General features: G+C 42.3%; 1 protein-coding gene and 1 long non-coding RNA gene across 2 annotated transcripts in view; both read left to right on the top strand.

Moving 5' to 3' along the window:
- SH2D4B (SH2 domain containing 4B) overlaps nucleotides 1–10295 on the top strand; it is an 83450-nt gene extending 73155 nt beyond the window's left edge. Inside the window, exons 7-8 of the mRNA XM_028728446.2 lie at nucleotides 791–1011; nucleotides 9134–10295. Of these exons, the coding sequence (XP_028584279.2) occupies nucleotides 791–1011; nucleotides 9134–9226 (314 nt within the window). The 3' untranslated portion in view covers nucleotides 9227–10295. The remainder of the gene's footprint in view (nucleotides 1–790; nucleotides 1012–9133) is intronic.
- Nucleotides 10296–16931: 6636 nt separating this feature from the next.
- LOC144328053 (uncharacterized) lies at nucleotides 16932–19427 on the top strand. Its single transcript, XR_013393288.1, has 2 exons — nucleotides 16932–17145; nucleotides 18592–19427. It is a non-coding gene; the product is annotated as an uncharacterized LOC144328053 (long non-coding RNA).
- Nucleotides 19428–19752: the final 325 nt, after the last annotated feature.

Genomic DNA, 19752 nt, shown 5'->3' with positions numbered 1-19752 from the left:
GATTCTCTTTGGCACATGGTACATTGTATTAGTATCTAATGATGCCACTTCAGACAATCTGTGTCACATGGGGGTTCTATCAGCCTGTGTCCCCCTGCCTTCCTTGCAAATGTGTAACCAGAATTACACAGATCTAGGTACTTCTTGTGCAATTCTGGATTGTTTACCAATTGACTGCTTTGGTTGGTGGCTCTTCATCTATTTATTGTTATTTATTTATTTTTAAAATTTCTATACCACTTTATATTTTTAATAAAAACCTCAAAGCGGTTTACAGCATATTAAATCAATAAAACAATAAAACAATAGCCAGGCGATGTTCCTCCAGCCTCATGAGGAGTCACACAATGCTCTTCCACATTTTATATTATACCTCCAGATGTTGTTGAATGCCAACAATAGCCCCACCACAGCATGGTCTGTGGGAAGGGATGGTGAAAGCTGTAGTTCAGCAACATTTGGAGGTTACAGGTTTCCCATCCCTCTCTTAAAAACTATGCCATTTGATGCATTATAAGATTTTATGTGAAACAGCCTGCTTCAACCTGACGTCTAAATGCCTTTATTTAATGGACTATGCAGATGTTTCCAGACCTCTCGGACAGGCTTCCTCAAACTCAGCCCTCCAGCTGTTTTGATACTACAATTACCATCATCCCTGACCACTGGTTCTGCTAGCTAGGGAACATGGGAGTTGTAGGCCAAAAACATCTGGAGGGCCGAGGTTGAGGAAGCCTGCTCTAGCGAATACTAGTTGCTTGATACAGTTTTTTTGCTCTGTTTTGGGCAGGAATTATTAGTCGCCAGGAGGCAGAAGAGCTGCTGATGAACAAGTCTGAGGGAGCATTCCTAGTGCGGGTCAGTGAGAAAATCTGGGGATATGCCCTGTCCTATCGCCATCAGAGTGGATTCAAACATTTCCTGGTGGATGCTTCCGGAGACTTCTACAGCTTCTTAGGGGTGGATCCCAACCGACATGCCACACTCACAGACCTTATCGATTTCCACAAGGTATTACTTGCTATGTGCACAGAATATGAAAAACTGAACTTGATTGATGAATATTTCAAAAGGAAGCAGCAGTGTGAGCCTGGGTCTTATACAAAATTAGTCTTTACAGACAGGGCTGGCTCCAGGTTTGGGGAGTGAAGGCTAGCTCTAGGCAGGGTGACTGTGGTGGAGCATTATCCGAAGCACCAGATGGCTGAGTCTAGCTACCATTTTCATTTCCCATAATGCCTCAATGGTGCTGTGGCAAGGGCATTGTGGGAAATCAGTTTAGCAGTTGGATTCAACTGTCCTGAGCTGGTCCAAGTGCTGAACCTCCCCCTCCCTGAACACACACACACACACACACACACACACGGCTGCAGGTCCTACATATTAGGGAGAAATGCATATAAATGCCTATGAAAGGGAACATAAAATGCAAAAACAACCATTCTATTAGGGGAAATTGTTTGTAAAAATGTGTATATTTTGGGTAAGTGTGCACTAAACTGTTGACAAATGCAGTGCAGCCCAACCCATGCAACTCCTGTCACTTGGGAGCATGTGAAATTGGGAAACAAGCTTAATTCTCTCACAGTCTCCATATATCCAGTTACAGATAGGTAGCCGTGTTGGTCTGCCGTAGTCAAAACAAAAAAAATTCCTTCCAGTAGCACCTTAAAGACCAACTAAGTTAGTTCTTGGTATGAGCTTTCGTGTGCATGCACACTTCTTCAGATACACTGAAACAGAAGTTGCCAGATCCTTCTATATAGTGAGAAGGTGGGGAGGGGTATTACTCAGAAGGGTGGTGGGAATGGGTGATTGGCAGATAGCTGTGATGAGCCTGTTGACGACTCTTAACGACTGCAATAGGTCTTACAGGAAAAAGCAAGGGGTGAGAAGGTGAAAAATGGCTTTGTCATGTATAATGAGATAAGAATCCAATGTCTTTGTTCAGACCAGGTCTCTCCATGGTTTTAAGTTTGGTAATGAGTTGCAATTCAGCAGCTTCTCTTTCCAGTCTATTTCTGAAATTCCTTTGTAGTAAAACAGCTACTTTGAGATCTTGTATAGCATGTCCTGGGAGATTGAAGTGTTCTCCTACTGGTTTCTCTGTCTTGTGATTCTTGATGTCAGATTTATGTCCGTTTATTCTTTGGCGTAAGGTTTGGCCTGTTTGTCCAATATAGAGAGCTGAAGGACACTGTTGGCATTTGATGGCATACACAATGTTAGACGATGAGCAATTAAATAGGCTGAGGTGGTATGTGTGATGTTGTTGGGGCCAGTAATGGTGTTGTCCGGGTGTATGTGGCAGCAAAGTTGGCATCTGGGTTTATTGCAGGCTCTGGTGCCAGTGTCCGTGTTAAGTCTGGTTGTAGTATTATTGTGGGTTAGGAGTTGTTTAAGATTGGGTGGCTGTCTGTAGGCAATGAAAGGTCTTCCTCCCAGAGCTTGAGAAAGAGAACTGTCATTGTCCAGGAGAGGTTGTAGATCTCTGATGATGCGTTGTACTGTTTTAACTTGGGAGCTGTATGTGATGACTAGAGGTGTTCTGTTATTTTCTTTTTTGGGTCTGTCTTGCAGCAAGTTCTCTCTGGGTATCAGTCTGGCTCTGTTGATCTGTTGTCTAACTTCATCTGCTGGGTATTTTAGTTCTAAAAAGGTTTGCTGTAGATCTCTTAGGTGAGAGTCTCTGTCTGTAGAATTGGAACAGATACGGCTGTGACGTAGTGCCTGGCTATATGCAATGGACTGTTTGGTATGTTTGGGATGGTAGCTAGAGGCATGTAGATATGTTTGTCGGTCAGTTGGTTTACGGTATAAGGTGGTGTCTATGTGCCCATCCTGTATTTTTATAGTAGTGTCCAAAAAATGTATTTCTTGCATAGATTGATTCATTGTTAGGTTGATTGTGGGGTGAAAATCATTGAATTTCTGGTGGAAGGTGCCCAGGGTCTGTTGACCATGTGTCCAGATGATAAAAATATCGTCAATGTATCGCAATGTCTCCATATACACACTAAATCAGACTATTGGCTCATTCTCAGCTGCTCCCCAATTCCTCTCATCAAGGTTTTGCACAGCCCTGCTACCTGCGCGCCTTTTTAACTGGAGCTGTCGGGGCCTGAGTCAGAGGCTTTGTGAATGCAAAGCACATCGTCAGGCAGTGTAGATAGAGCTATTTTTCATTCTGATGTAATGCTTCTGGGAGAAAGAAGATGGGGAACTGGTAGTATACATGATATAGCAAGGGACCTGTGTATTTTGTGCAAAAATGGGGAGGGGAAGAGCCCATCCTTATTAAAGTTCTGTGCCAAGGCAATCCGAGTCCCACATCAGGAAAAGCTCAGTTCATCAAAATAGATGATGCAAGTTTATTGATTTTGTGTGATTTATTTATTTCCCCATAATTTATTATATGGTATTCTTTCCCTCTTCATCAGCAAGCAGGGGCAAGGATTATGAGTGCCCTTACTCTGCACCCAAAGGTTGGTAGTCTCAATTAGACACCCTCCTTTGATTTCTGAGAACCCAACGAGATAGGTGTTTGTTTGTTTGCTTTTAAAAAGACTAAACAACCAGTCAAGAGTTGGGGGGGGCATGCCCCCCCCATTCAGAACCAGTCTTCCCTATGTGCCAGCTATTTGAAATGGGAGGAAAGCTGACACAGGAAACTTTGCTTCCATTGCAAATAGCAGGCTTCTGGTTTGTGATTCCAGTCTGTACCACGGCAGATGTAAACGGTTAAAGCGCTCTCTCTCTCTCTCTCTCTCTCTCTTTTTAAAAAAATGATATTTATTGCTTTACCAACATTTTCAACACAACACTACAAACAAAAAAAGAAAAGAAAAAGAACAATACAAATACAATACAAAAACCCTACATCCCACCAACACATTAAACTAACAAAACAAAAACAAACAAAAACAATTTAAAAACACCTCAAACATTTTCAATATCTTATCTTTCATTCACTTATTTCCAACGACCTCCTCACACCTCTCTTTTTGTATTCCACTTCTATTAATTGTTTCAGCAATTCCTTTCCATCTTCCTCTGTTTTCTATCCTATAATTATCTTAACACATTCTTACCTTATTTTTTTCCTTTAATTTTCTATTAATCTATTTATACTTAATTCCTTATAACATTTCTACTAAAGCCATATAACTTCATTCCAACATTCTTCTAACATTTATTAATTTTACAATATTTCTATAAATAGTCTTTAAACTTTTTCCAGTCTTCTTCCACCGACTCTTCTCCCTGGTCTTGGATCTTGCCAGTCATTTCCGCCAATTCCATATAGTCCATCAACTTCGTCTGCCATTATCCAACACTTCAGTGCTTTCAAGAAGCAGCCATTCTCTCAGCCAGCAAAAAGCAGATGGTTCACAACAAAGTTTAGGGGTCTGGCAGGGCAAGTCCACCTCCTTCTTTGGCATCCGTCAATATCTTAAATTTTACTCGAGGCTTCCTGCCCTGCCAAACAAATCTAGAAACATCCCTCTGCCACCTCTCTTTCCCCTATACAGTGTTACCTCGGGTTACAGACGCTTCAGGTTACAGACTCAAATGCTATGTCCCCCTTGTAAAGGAAAAGTTGTGATTTCCTTATATTCCTCTGTCCTCCTGTTGGCAGGCTTGGGAGTTCTGACATCACAATGGTAACCTGGGCAATACTGCGTACAGTGGTACCTCAGGTTACAGATGCTTCAGGTTACAGATGCTTCAGGTTACAGACTCCGCTAACCCAGAAATAGTACCTCAGATTAAGAACTTTGCTTCAGGATGAGAACAGAAATTGCGCCACCACAGCACAGCAGCAGGAGGCTCCATTAGCTAAAGTGGTACCTCAGGTTAAGAACAGTTTCAGGTTAAGAACGGACCTCCAGAACGAATTAAGTTGTTAACCAGAGGTACCACTGTACCTGTTTTTGCAGTGGAAGGGATTGGTCACCTGCACTAGCAATTGGTTTTGTTATTTGTTTGATTTTGTTTTTTTAAAAAACTTGCAATGCATATGTAATGACATCACTGTCAGCTTGGCCCTAAAATTTCAGCTGGTGTTGCCCACATACTTTCAAGCTTATGTTTGCAGCCACAAAAGCTAGAACAAAGATGGGAAGGCTGGGACCCTTCTGCTATTGTCAGTTCCATTCAGCCTGGGCATTGCTTGGGGATGATGGGAGTTGTAGTCCAATAACATCTGAAGGGTCATGGGTCTAGAATCTTGCACTAAAAAGACCATAAAATAAAATAAAATAAAATAAAATAGGCAGCTGAGATAGTCAGGAAGCTGAATTGTGGACTCAGTCTCACTTTCTGCAAGCTTCTAGATAGGGATGCACAAATCTACCCATTTTGCTTTATCTTAGTTTCTCATTTTTCCAATCTGAATTTTAAGTTCTCCACATTTCTGTTGGTTTGCAATTTTTTTAAAGTTCTCATGAAAATTGACCAGTGTGGATTTCTCCAAATGTACACATCTTTGTATGCAATCTTGCCTAATTCATATTTTTGCAAAGCAGTTTACCTTAAATTAATGCATTTTGGGGCGCCATTTTCACTAATATATGCATTTCTATGCACAATTTACCGTAGTATACATTTTTTTTCCTCCATCTTTCCTGGCGAACTGAATTGCAAAATTCAGAGAAGTGTGATTTCAAAAGAGAACAGTCGTTCAGTTTGAGTATTGCTTCGAAAAGTGCATATTTAGGTGAGCTAACCTTAAAATGGGAACTGAATTGCCTTTCTCTCCCACTGCTCCTTGCAGAATCACAGCATGCACACAACCCTGGGCATAGTTACAGAACCAGTGACAAAAAGTCCTACAAACTTCAGATACAGGGACTGCAGCAACTTCAGTATCCACCTTCTTTCCCTAGAGTCAAGCTTGCATGGAAACTTTTGTATTTCTCTTCCTCCCAGCTTGCTCATCATAGGCAATAAGAGCACAAGAAAAGCCCATCCATCTAGGGAGGAAGCACAGGGACACCTGTCAAAAGCAAAACGTCCATTAGCCTCTGACATTCAAAATAAAATAGATTGGGATGTCCCCCGATGAGAAAAATCAATGGCTGCAGCTATGACAAGCTTGTTAGAGGACTTGCTTGGCCCCTGAAGTGAGCAGGCAAGTCTCGCTTAATTGTCTGTGGTCAAATGGGAAAGAGATTTAACAGCGCCGTCTTGGGATGTTGCCCCGTCCTTATCTCCCCAGCCACTAACTCCGGTGCCTTTTTCATCTGAGTGCACTCTTAACAATAAATACAGGAAAAAAAGTCAGAGCCAGCTGTGGTAATGGCAGAAAAATGCAATGGTATACAGGCACCAGCCAGTCTACCTGCTATTATTAAATCTCATATATATATATATATATAGAGAGAGAGAGAGAGAGAGAGAGTTTATAAAGACCCCAAAGTCAAGTTCATGTACATTTAAACACAATGCAGAAAATGCTACAGGTAGCCCTCCTGAACCAATGATGTGCAGGTTTGTAGATACAGTGGTACCTCAGGTTACAGACACTTCAGGTTACAGACTCCGCTAACCAAGAAATAGTACCTCGGGTTAAGAACTTTGCTTCAGGATGAGAACAGGAATTGTGCTCCTGCGGCGCGGCGGCAGCAGGAGGCCCCATTAGCCAAAGTGGTACCTCAGGTTAAGAACAGTTTCAGGTTAAGAACGGAACTCCAGAACGAATTAAGTTCTTAACCCGAGGTACCACTGTACATTGGTTTTGTATGTGGATATCCTTCAGATGTGTTCTAAAAGCACTTTGCAGAAGCAGGGTTGTGGTTAGGGTCATCACTGGCTGCGTACACACACTTAAAGGACAATCGCCCACCACCTAGAATCCAGGGAACTATGGTTTGTTAGCAGTGCTGGGAACTGTAGCACTATGAGAGGTATACTACATTTCCCGGGGTTCTTTGGAGGAAAGATGTTCTTGAAATGTATCGTGTGTATGCAGCCATTTCCAGAACCAAGAGATTCTAGTCCTTTGCCTGCCTCAGATCTACAATCCAGAGTTCTGTGGGGAGAGGGAATGGCTCTTAAACCAGTTTGTCAGTGGTGCAAATGCATGCCCTCAGTCCCTTATGTCAGTTTTAGATATGTAAAGAGCAAAAGATTGTGTTTCTGGCAACCCACCACCATGACAACACTGGGGTAGGGGAAGGAATGCTGCCCTTTAGTCTCCCTCAGCAGCTGGAAGAGCACTTTATTTCCTGATTTCAATGCTGAGTGCCACAGCATTAAGGACAGGAGATTAATCTGTGGGGACTAGCAAGCCACTTTCTGTGGCTTGTCTAGCCAGAGGTGGTCTGTGGACTAGCCAGGCGTGTCACAGAGACATATCTTCACCATGGAGCTAAGCAAGGGATCCATATTACACCAGGCAGCTGTGATCATTGTGCCAGGGTCAAGAGTGGCTCTTCCAGGCCATACAATTGCATTTGCAGTGTATTCATGTAACTTGACTCCAGTTATCCAGAAACTGCACTAGAGAAGAAGGAACTCTTTTACAAGACCCTTGGCATCCTGACATAGGATTGCCACTTTCTCCATGAAAGTCAGTTTTGCTACTGATTTCAATAGGCTGCACCCTTTTGTCTTTGGTTTTTCCAGGGCCAGATTTAGGTTTGATGAGGCCCTAAGCTATTGAAGGTAATGGGGCCCTTTTTATGTCCAGCTGTCCTTTGTCAACAACAAATTGTCAATTTTTTGTTGTTGAACGTATGCTATAAGGTAATTTGTGGACCTAATAGGTATCTAAAGCCATTTGCACATTACAAAATATGTGTTTTATCAAAGTACATCCAGTTTTTTCCCTTTAGATTTTTCGGGGGCCTCCAAGAGAGTGGGGCCCTAAGCTATAGCTTGTTTAGCTTAGACGTAAATCTGGCCCTGGGCTTTTCTGATCTCTGGCGTTGGTTGTGTATGCATGCACAATATATATTTGAACAAAACAAACTATACCCCCCCTCCTGTGCACACACAGACACACAGAGACAAAATCTTTTCAGTTCTCTTGAAGCATCTTAATGTACCAGACATGGCAAAAAGTGAATCTTCAATGAGTAATGGCCTGTAAGCTAGGGCTGTCGAAAATAAATTCATTTTAGAATTGTTTCAGATGATTGCTGTTTATGTATAAGCATCAGATGATCTAGATACAAGTGATTCAATTGCAAACAGGCAGCAGGCAAGAGAACATGCATTTAAAAGGAGGTGGGGCTGGCAGAGGGTGGGGAGGAAGAAACTCATATCCAAGGCAAAGATGAATAGGAATGGGTGAATAATGCATCCTTCGACTTCTGCATGATTAGACAGTGCCACATCCTAGATGGAGAAAGATAATAGCTGCTATTTCCAGACTGAAAACAAACAATGGTAAGTATGTACATGAGCACCAGCGAGTCTCTTCTCATTGAGCTGAGCTGAGGTGGAATGATTAATCATCCTAGCCGTGGTCCCACCTGCATCCCATGTTTATTTGTTTAGCATGGAGGTAATGAGGTTTTCACGTGAACCTTAGGAGCTGTGCTACATGATTAGCAGGCCGTTAATGACACAGCCCTTGCTTAACTGCAGCACCTCAAACTGCAGGTGAGGGATTAAATGCTCGAATGGTCCCTCATCTCAAAAATGACAACAACATAAAACTTGCCAGTTAAGCTTTCTCCCCAACATGCTAGCTCTGCGTGTGTAGAGAGAGCTTTTTTATCATCTATTTTAATATCGGGATGCATTTGAACACCCAGTTGCTATGTCAGAAATAGTGCGCTGCAGTTATAGATACATTATATCAGTCTGTTGATCATGTGGCTGTGAGTCTGTGCGTTCCCTTTTTCCTCTTTAGAAAAAAATCCCTTGCTGAGCTGTTAGAAGGCAGAACAGGATGATTAATCATGAAGATCTCCCTCTTCCCCCCACCCCAGATATTAAACACTATGCTAATATGTCTCCTGTCAACTGGTTTAATATGAACCATCAAAAGAATTAAAACATCTTACAGCATGAACCTAGATGTGCTTATGGGACTTCATAAGTGCAGTATATAGTAAGCCATATAGTCATTTCAACATGATTATTTTTCACACTGATGATGCAATTTATTTTCTCTTTCTAGGAAGAAATAATCACATCCTCTGGCGGAGAGTTGCTGCTGGAGCCTTGCAGACAAACAAAGAACCCACCTGATTATAGCCCTTTATTTGAATGACTGTGGAGACTATAGTAAATATTTCTGGAGAACAGAAATAATTAGTGAAATGACTCCACCTTGAGATATAAGATAGCAGTTTATCACCAGCTAATGAATGGCAAATGTTAACCAAGAAAAAGTCTTATGTAGGCAATCCAATTTTTAATTCGCAGCCATTATTTATCTTATTAGCCATTTAAAACTGGAAGCACGAGAAAACAATTCCTCTACAATTGTCCTTCAGAATAGGGTTAAACCACCAGTGATGATCAAAAAATCACACACACACCCCACAAAAAATTTCCCTGATAGCTGTAGCAAAATAGATGGTTGGTAATGGAACTTATTTAGCATATAGTGAGTTGTGAAATTCTCAAAATGGTAGCATTCAGGAGCTAAATGTATGTGACTGAAAAAGATGCAGATTAATGGTATGGCTATGTAGAGATAGGTCTTTTCTAGTCTTCAAACTATGCTAACTATGTTAGCAGCCCCATTTGCTTAAACCTCGTCTTCCCCAGGTATGCATAAAGTGGGGGTCTGATTTTTATTTTTACCTCAGTAAGGAGAGCAAAACCATCCTTGCACCCACCACTTTTCTTTCCATAACCTTTCTTCCAGCCAAGCTCAATTCTGGCATCACAGCTTGGTTGAAGAGAAAAGTATTGGGGGTGGAGTCAAAGGTAAGCTATGGGGACGGGGTTAAGTACCCCCAATCATTGGGGCAGCTCCTGGCTGAAACCAACGCGGCAGCAGCTGTTACATGTGCCTTGAGCCTATACAGAGTGGAAAGGGAGACCAACATTAATACATTTCACAGTCCTTTAGCAGGGGTGTTACAGCCATTAGAGCCTCCTCCCCTTTCCTAGAACGGCTTCCTCACACTGCTTGCCTACCATCCCATTATAAAGAGGGATTTCCCTTTCAACAGGCCTTGACTTGTATGCAGGGTTGAATTGTCAAGTGTAAAAGTGTACATATTGCCACCTGGCAAATATTGGAGGATAAAACATACCGACGTCTAAGTTGCACTCATTACCAACTTTTTATAAGGAGCAATAAACACTTGTGAAACATCGGCATCTTATGGATATTTTTGCTTTTGTTTTTATTTAGCTAGGAAAATCTCTTCCTTTCGTCCCTCTGTTTTCAATTACAAGCCTATATGGGCAACTATACTCATGCATTTTTATACTTTGTACCAAGCCTCAGTTATGATGACAAATAACATTATGACTGTGTGATACTTTGGTGAGTTTTTCATTGGAATATGAAAGGATCTGATTTATTTCCATCTTCTCCCCGCCTCAGATTTACCCTATAAAAATTGTTAGAACAATCTGACTATTAAAAACTGAGAAAATAATAAAACTAAAACACTGGCAGCACAAACACAGAGAAAGGACTGACACTGCAGCCTAAAAGATAGCAGAAAAAAGGGCTTTAGCTTGTTTTATAAAAAGTCATCAGCAGGAACTAACATTTTGGACTTCCAAGGGAAGGCGTTTGACAAGGGAGGGGTCACCACAAAGAAGACCCTGCTTCTGCCACACAGCCTAAATCTGGACAAGAAATGCACCGACAGCAAAAACCCATTTGAGAATCTCAAAATCTGTAAACTCATGGTGGAAAAAGCAATCTCTATATTTTTCCAGTTTTAGGCCATTTAGGGCAGGAATAGGAAATATGTGACCCTTCAGATGCTGCTCGATTGCAAATTCCACCATCCCTGACCAGTGGCCATGTCTAGCATCAAGAGAGCTACTGGTTCACTACAACTGATTAGATCTTAAATGTCAACACAAATACTTTTTATTTAGCCTACATCAGGGCCAAGGAACCCGTGGTCCTCCATATGTTGGACCATAATTCCCATCATCCTTGGCCTTTTTCTGTTTGAATTGGGAGATACTATTTATATCCCACTTTAGGGTTTAAATAAAGGCCATCTAGGTGACCTGCATTAAACATTAAAGATAAAAATAACATTAGGAACAACAAGCAAGCACCTCTTATATCAAAGCATTCAAAAAGAAGAAATAACAGTAAGATGTTGACAAAAACTGTAAAAGCATAATGAAAAGTGGACAAATCAAACTTCTGCTACTCCCAAGATTCCCCCCCCCAAATAAAAAGACTTTGACCACCTTAAGCCACAGCTGAAGAAACCTCCTTGAGCACGAGTCTCCTTTCTGAAGGCGGAGATGTTCAGAGCACTCCCTCATAAGATGGCGTGAATACATGGGAAGGGAAGTACTGAAGGGGGAAAGGCGAACATGAATGGGAACCAAGTTGTTGCATATGAATTCCTCTCAGCCCCAGCCATCATGGCCAATGATGAGAGATAATGGGAGTTGTAGTCCAGCAACACCGGGAGAATCAAAGGTTGCCCACCTGATTTAGAAATTTGACGGTCAACACCAGAGCAGTTGGCATTGGGCTAAGAAACCAACTGGATGGCAGAGGATCTTCAGACTTGATGCTCCAGGCTTCCTGCAGCCAATCCTGGTTAATAATTAGGCATCTTCCACATTTTGGATGCTCTTCAGAGATGGCTTCATGTAGCATACTTCCAGCAGGAAGAAACCAAAGGATGCATGACACTGACCGGATCGTTCTCCTTCAGGAGAGGGCACTGATGATCACTCAACTGAAAGCAGTGAAAGGCATCTCTACCAACAGATGCTTGTTGACGTGCCATGATCAGAGCAGAGGTCAAGAGTAACCCCCAAAGAGAGAACAGCTTGCAGAAAGTTTGGTCTCCATCCCATCTTCCTTGCCATTTCCTAATGAACATATATGGGACAGCAGTGTGATTTTTCATTTGGTAATCCATTTTCATTTTCCCCCAGTCTGCATTTCATGCATGCCTCATATTTTAGGTTTTACCTGGCTTTAAAATAAATTCCTTGTAAGTTCTCTGGCAAATGAAATTACCGGCTGGAAAACTGCAATTTCATCTTGAGAGTTTTATTATGCTAATAAATGTCAGGATTCTCAAATAAAGGAATTGCTTTTTTTTCCAGAGTCCCAAAGAATTAATGAAAAACAGTCAGCCAACTCATAGAGTACCAGAAAGGAAAACCTCGACAATATATAACCAGAAACAGCAGCCATATAATAAAGTGGAACTTAACCGAAGATAAATTTCAAAGGAAACAAAGAGAGATCATAGCAGGGAAGAATTTAAAACAGCAGAAACCTTACTTGGAAAAGATGTAGAGGCACTGCTAATACTCTGGGGGTGGCTTGGGGAGCAAATTAGAAGGGGGTGCATTTTACTAAGATTATATGTGTGTATAGTTGAATCTGAGAAAACAAACAAGCCCTTAAAAGCTAAACAGTGTGTAGGAGGTAAACAGGGACGAAAATGATTTTGTAAAGTTTTACCTGAGTTTACCAGAGACTTTGTGATATGTCTCTCTGTGATACACACACACACACACACACACACACACACACACACACAGAGAGAGAGAGAGAGAGAGAGAGAGAGAGAGAGAGAGAGAAATGCACACAGTGCTTTTTGTGATGGTACTCACCTGTGCCGAATACCTTTCTTTCTTTCTTTCTTTCTTTCTTTCTTTCTTTCTTTCTTTCTTTCTTTCTTTCTTTCTTTCTTTCTTTCTTTGCCATTGGCAGCCATTTTGTACTGGCGCCCACAGCACTTTTGTCAATAATTAGTCTGCTTGAGAACCTTACAGTTTACAGCTTCTGGAGGAGGACATAGCTGAAAGCAGTCCTGAACAGGAGGGCAAAGATACAAAGCAACATTTTGTCGCCAGTCCCAGTTGTATAATCTACTAGCAACCTTTATTCCCAACCAGAAAGAAAGCCACTTCCCCACCCCTCTTTATCATATTGGTGAGTATAACTGCTAGTTCTACTTTCTGTCTGGGGTGGAAGGCTTTTGAAGATTACATGGGAAAGTTACCCTGTTGCCCTAGTGTGGTTGCACTCCATGGATTTGCTTTGTGCTGTTCGCCACAAATTTCAATAGAACCTCAATGGGTCATAGATGTCAGAAGTTTGGTTTTTCAAACACAGAAGTTAGAGTTCATCACCAGGGCCCTGAAAGATTCAGCTGCCGTTCAGGAGGGATCCTTGCATAAATTCCATGCCCTTGCATTGAATTATGTGCCTACCTGTTCATTGTTGTTTCATTTCCTTCATTGTCTGGGTTTAAGATATTACGGCAATGGCCAATGCATCCATGTTCATAATTTACTACCCCAGCTATAGTTAGCATTGCATTCAAGGGGCTTTGGATTTCCATTAGGCGCCTCCCTGCCAAAAGAGCTTGTCACTGAGATCTCTGGGAATTTATTACTAGACACTTTATGTAGTTTTATTTTTACAGGAAAACAGACCCCACTCATAAAGGGAAATTTGTTAATTCTTATAGGCACGGACCATCCACTTCCAATTTTATGTGTGTAATAGGAAGCTCGCAAATATAAAAATCAGGGTTGCACCACTGACATGAACACTATTGTGATGTGTTTTCAATATTTTGTTGGGAGCCACCCAGAGTGGATGGAGGCAACCCATTCAGATGGGCAGCATATAAAAAGAAGAAGAAGAGAAAGAGGAGGAGGAGGAGAAAGTTGTTGTTGTTGTTTACTAGGGTTACAGCAGATGATGGTTAGCAGCTCATCCATGTTTATGGCATCTTTTGTATCTGTGGGGCAATACCTACTTGGGCAAGGGAGTGAGGAGAAGCTCTGCACTTATGTAAATCTTTTTTTGGAGGTGTGTGGATGATTAATAGCTATTCAGCTTCATCAACTAAGCAGCCTATATAAAAGTCAGTTCTGGCATCTTATTTCCTCTACCTCACACAGGCCAAATTTGACAGATGGGTGGGGCTGCTCATCCTTAACATTACATGTAAGCTGGCATGACACTTTAGAGTCCTGCCAACCAGCTGATCACCAGAACTTCAGAAGCATCGTACACGGGGCTCTTGAAGATTGGCAGCACTCCAAAAGCTACTTTTGGCCCGGCCCAACTGCCTTTTTATCTGCCCACAAATTGACAGGTAGGCATGGCTGGGACAAAATGGCATAGTGGTCCAAATGGGGAGGCCTGGCAATGAGGTCTACAGGCCAGAGGTTCCTTACTCTGATCTAGTACAACCCAGAATCAGAACTGAGTGCAGAGCTATTTAGAAAGGCAGACCCTCCAAGTGTCCTTATCTTCCAAGGACAGTCCTGGATTTACAGAAGTCATCCCAGTTTCTGATTTGATTCCGGAATGTCCCGTTTTTCCTTAGGACATCCTTATTTTCATCAGAGAGATTTTTGGAGGGTATGGAAAGGAGCCAGCTCAATTCTCAGTGTCTTTCACTGAGTTCCACAGAATGGCTTCTACTGACAGAGACTCATGTGGGGGGGTCATTGGAAAAGTTTTAGATAATCAGCCTTTGATCCACCCCATTTTAAATGAATTAATGAAAAATTGATTGATTGATTGATTGATTGACTGACTGATATATTGAATGAATAAGAAAACAACACACTAGAGCAGGGGTAGCCAATGTGGTGCTCTCCAAATATTATGGACTACAATTCTCATAATCCCTCACTTTCGGCTATGCTGAATGGGGCAGATGGGAGTTGAAGTCCAACATATGAAGCACTCCACAGCGGCGACCTCTGTGTTAGGGCTTGGGTGATGGCAGCCTGGTTGACAGGAAAATAACAGCCTCCGTGTGGACAAACACCACATGGACAAAGTCCACGTCCCAGATTAGAACTGGGAAATGGAGACAATAGAACTGGGAAACAGAGACAATAGATCCACAACAGCAAAGCCATGGAGCCAAAGAAAAAAGATAAAAGGATGCATTCACAATTGATGTAAATTCGCTTACACTTCCTTAACTTATAGCTGAAATTACCTCAGCTTGAATCAAGTGAGTGTCTATAGATAATGGTTGCTGTTATACAAACACAGGCCTTTATAGAGTAATACATTCTAATAGAATCCCCATATATCATTGTGGCTTTAAGTCTCACCTAATAAATCCTTCTCTCCTAAGATTTTATATTCTGTTGCATCACAGCTTTGTGTTAAGGTGAAAAGTGCCTCTCTTTAATTTTCAAAGAATGATCTCTTCTTTCCTCTTATTTTTTTTATAGGAATGTATTCATTGATATCATTTATGGGCTGGTACCTGTTGTTCCCAGGACTGCAAAAGCTTGACATTCTTTTGTCCCATGTACACACTATACCTTTGAACCACATCCCGCCCTCCAAAGATTTCTGGGCACTGTAGTTTATCCCTCACAGATTTAGCACTCCCAGCAAGCCTTAACAAACTACAGTGCCCAGAATTCTTTGAGGGGAAAAAGTATTAGAAAAATTTATATCCCATATGATCTCAGAATGGGTTACACACTCAGTTAATATAATAAAATGACAAAATACAAACAACATATCCAATTCAAATTAAATAAACCAGTGTTGTTAGGCAGAGGCCTGGATAAAAAGAATGGTTATCACCCACTGTTGGAACCCACCTGGTGTCTGTGATTATCTAATCTCAGGGAACAACACATTCCCACATTCCAGAGCTGTGGTGTTGCTATCAAGAAGACCCTACATAGGACTTTTTGTGATGAGACTTAAGTTGCCCTTGAGCTTCTTGTATGGTATTTAAATTGGTATAGGTAAAAAAGGTAAAGGTAAAGGACCCTTGGACAGGTAAGTCCAATCAAAGGTAACTATGGAGTGCGGAACTCATCTCACTTCAGGCCGAGGGAGCTGGTGTTTGTCCACAGAGAACTTTTCAGGTCATGTGGCCAGCATGACTAAACCACTTCTTGCACAACACGACACCGTGATGAGTGCCAGAGCGCATGGAGACGCTGTTTACCTTCCTGCTGCAGCGGTACCTATTTATCTACTTGCACTGGTATGCTTTCGAACTGCTAGATTGGCAGAAGCTGGGGCAGAGCAATGGGAGCTCACCCAGTTGCATGAATTCGAACTGCCAACCTTCTGATCGGGAAGCCCAAGATGCTGTGGTTTAGACCACAATGACTAACTGCAGTGTAGGCTGCAGTGATGCCAACAAGAGTGTCAGAATTTCAGCCCAGAGTGGGGAATCAAGTCATCGATTTAACAGATGTCCAGTGAGGTTTCAGCATGGGTGCCATTACCAAGCCCTGTAGAGAACTGCAAAGGGACCATCTGCTATAGTTCAAGAGACCTCCTTGCATCATTAAGCCAGAGTAGGCCATGTGATATTCCCTGACCCCTGTGAAAACTTCCAAGACATGCTTCCTCAATGGTTTGAGATTTGGTAATAAGAACTGTACATGTGTAGGTTCGGTACATGTAACCCCACTTTTTGGGGTTGCTTATGGTGTAGTCTAGTTGTACCATTTGCACAAACACACACAGAAGAATAGGAACAAGACAGGAGCAGAAGTCTGTTTCCATCACATTGTAATATATGGCAGATCCTTATAAAAGGCCACGATTCCTGGAGCATGTTCTTTTCTTGTTGGTCACTGTACTCGCTGAGAAACTTTAATTGGTGGTGTGTGTGATCACTCACACACATTTACAGTATGCAAAATTAATTTCTCCCTGGGGTTCCCTGTAATAATATCAGGTGACAGAATATGACTAGACAAACTACATTATTGGTTTGCAGATGAAACATAATAATAAATTAGTATCTGTGTACTCGTACACATTAGACTATGTTTGGAGGTCATGACTGCTTTGAAATGCCTGGTGTGTGTGTGTGTGTGTGTGTGTGTGTGTGTGTAATTGCCAAACATAGACCATCAGCCACACATTGTATAGTCAGTGCTTCTTTTTTCCTTTCTTTTTCTTGCAGATCCAGGAAGGCAGAAGAACAGGAAGTTAATTACTCTCCTGGTGGTCTTCATACATAGGTGGCGAGCTGCACATTTGGCTTGGTGGGTCACAAGTTTACTGGATTAATATATCTTGTAGAGTTGGACAGGGGTTTCCAAAAATTTGAGGCCACTGGGCACATCTGGATTTTTGAAAAGGTGCCTTGGGCAACAGTCACAAAATGGCTTCCGTGGGGCTGTGGTGTAACACAAAATGGATGCTCTGGAGTGCATATGAGAAGCTGAGCAAGTGTTCACATGAAATGAGCAGGAAGGAAGAAACAGTCTCTCATGCATTCTGGATATTTAGCCTATTTACTTTCATGGGTGCTATACGAGGTACTGGTGGGGGGCACACTGGTGCCTGCAAGCACTGCATTGGTGACTCCTGTTATAGGGTGCGGTCATATAGCTCCATATTTCAGCTGGGATTGAAAGAGCTACTTAGGAACACAGGAAACTACTTTATACCATGTCAAACTATTGGTCCATCTCGCTCAGTATTGTTGACACTAATAGGTAGCAGCTCTCAAAGGTTCCTGGAAATGCAAAGTGTGTGCCCTATCACTGGGCTGTGGCCCTTCATCTTTATAGACATCAGGGTTAGCCATATCATGCTGAGGTGATTTGTTTTGGATGGCACAACAAAGGTGAAGGAAAAGATGAAGGCTGGCATGTATGTCTGAATTGCATCAAAATATGTTTTAATGAGGAGAGTCCTCTGTTACAGGCACCGAGATGTCTTGGACCCCCACCATTAATTATCCTCTGCTACAGCACACTTTGGCAAAGGCCCTAATCTGGATATCACCACCAGCAAAAAATAGAGCCTTTCCTGCTGTTTTTAGGAAAGGCAGAAAAACACATTTGTCAAGAAAGGCTTTTGGCCTGCAGACCGGGATTTCATATTGTAGCGATGGTTGTAATGCAGCTTAATGATGTGATTCAATTTTTAAAAAATATTAAAAAAGTATGTATTTAACTATGATTTGATTTTTGGGGGGAACTTTTTCAAGCTGATGGAGATGTGGAATATATATTTGGTCCAGTACTTGAGGGCATAAGCCTGCAGTTTGCAGAACTTGTTGAGAGTCAAATAGCCTAAAAATATTCTAGCTATCAAGGAGACAGTCAAGGTGGATTGGAAAGGCTTGGCTGCATGATCTGTAGGTTACGATTTACAGATGAATTAAGAGACATACTTTCTATCCCTCTCTCCCAATCTATTAATAATGAAAGACGTTCACAACAATAAAGGAGAAACTTGCCTGCTGGCTAATATACAGTTTGTAAATGTAATACTGTCTTTGCCTGCCTGCCTGCCTGAGGAACTTTTCACTTCATTCTTTTCTCTCTCTCTTTTGTAACTGATGATCACTTGCATTGTCTTTTATATTTTTTTTAAGAAATCAATTTCCTGCATGTTTCATTTTATACCAACAGTGAATCGATGGAACGTTAATGCAAGTGAAGCTTCAGTCTGGATTAATGCCCTTTTCTCTGTTTCAGTATGAAGCCCACACTTCCAGGCCTGGGAGCAGAAGAACCTTTGCATGCTTGTCTTCAGATGGTAGCAGTGTGGTTGGACTTCCTGTTAAGGTTCTAGGCCAGGGATGGGGAGCCTCAGGCCTGGAGACCAAATATCCCTGGAGACCACTCTCTGATCCTCACGACTCTCCACAGGCCACACCATTCACCTGTCCTGCTTTGCAACTTCCTTGAGTTCTTTTGACTGGCTGGAATGTGTCCCTGAACTCAGATGATATTATGGACTGGCTGGATGCAGAGGAGTGGTGGAAGGCACCAGCTGGGGAAGCCTCAAGGGAACCCCCAGGGGAGGAAGGCTCAGAGCCAGGGAATTGGTGGTGGGATGACAATGAATGATCAGAAGGAGAAGAGGGAGCAGACTGGGAGGAGGTGTCAGATGCTGAAGAGGCAACAGGGTTGAGTGAGCAGGAAGAGGCTGTGGTAGAGAGCAGTCCAGATGCAGAAGCAGAAGCGGAGGCTAGAGAGGAGGGGGAGGGGGCAAGAGGCAGAGAGGAGGTAGGCTGCTGAAGAAGCCACAGAGTCTCCTGGTCCTGCTTTCACCAGCTCCCCTCTACCCTGGTCTCACAAAACACAGAGAGGAATGAAGAGGGCAAAGCAAGGAGAGACAAGATGACAAAGCCTTAGGCTGATGGGGAAGGAATCAGTGGAGGAGCCTTAGAGAGTGGTGGGAAGGCAGGGGACTTCAGTCCTTGAAACTGCCTCATTGGGGCAAGACCTACTGGGAAAGTCGCTGTGAGTACTAGGCCTGTGTTGTTTTTGACTTCTTTGAATAAAGAATTAACTTCACTGACACCAAATGGTTTATTGCTGACCTGGTTCCTGACAGCTGATGCTTCTTGCCTGAATGGAGGAGGGGAAAAATGTCTGAGTGTCAAGAAACTAACCTACTGCACAAAGGCAAAATTCATATTCATTGCTCCATCCACTTTTACCTCTGGCCTCAGCCATCAATGGTATGTGGCCCTCAGAAGGTTGGCCAGGAGGGAATGTCGCCCTCAGACTGAAAAAGGTTCCCCACTCCTGTTCTGGGCAGAGAAGTGCTAGCAATATGTTCAGATTCCCAATGCTGTTGTGGAGACCTACTGCTTTGTGCAAAGTGCCCTTTCTCCTTGTTTCCTGTCA

This window comes from Podarcis muralis, chromosome 6 (assembly GCF_964188315.1).
Source record: "Podarcis muralis chromosome 6, rPodMur119.hap1.1, whole genome shotgun sequence".
Lineage (NCBI taxonomy): Eukaryota > Metazoa > Chordata > Lepidosauria > Squamata > Lacertidae > Podarcis > Podarcis muralis.
This window is presented reverse-complemented; position numbering and strand designations above follow the sequence as displayed.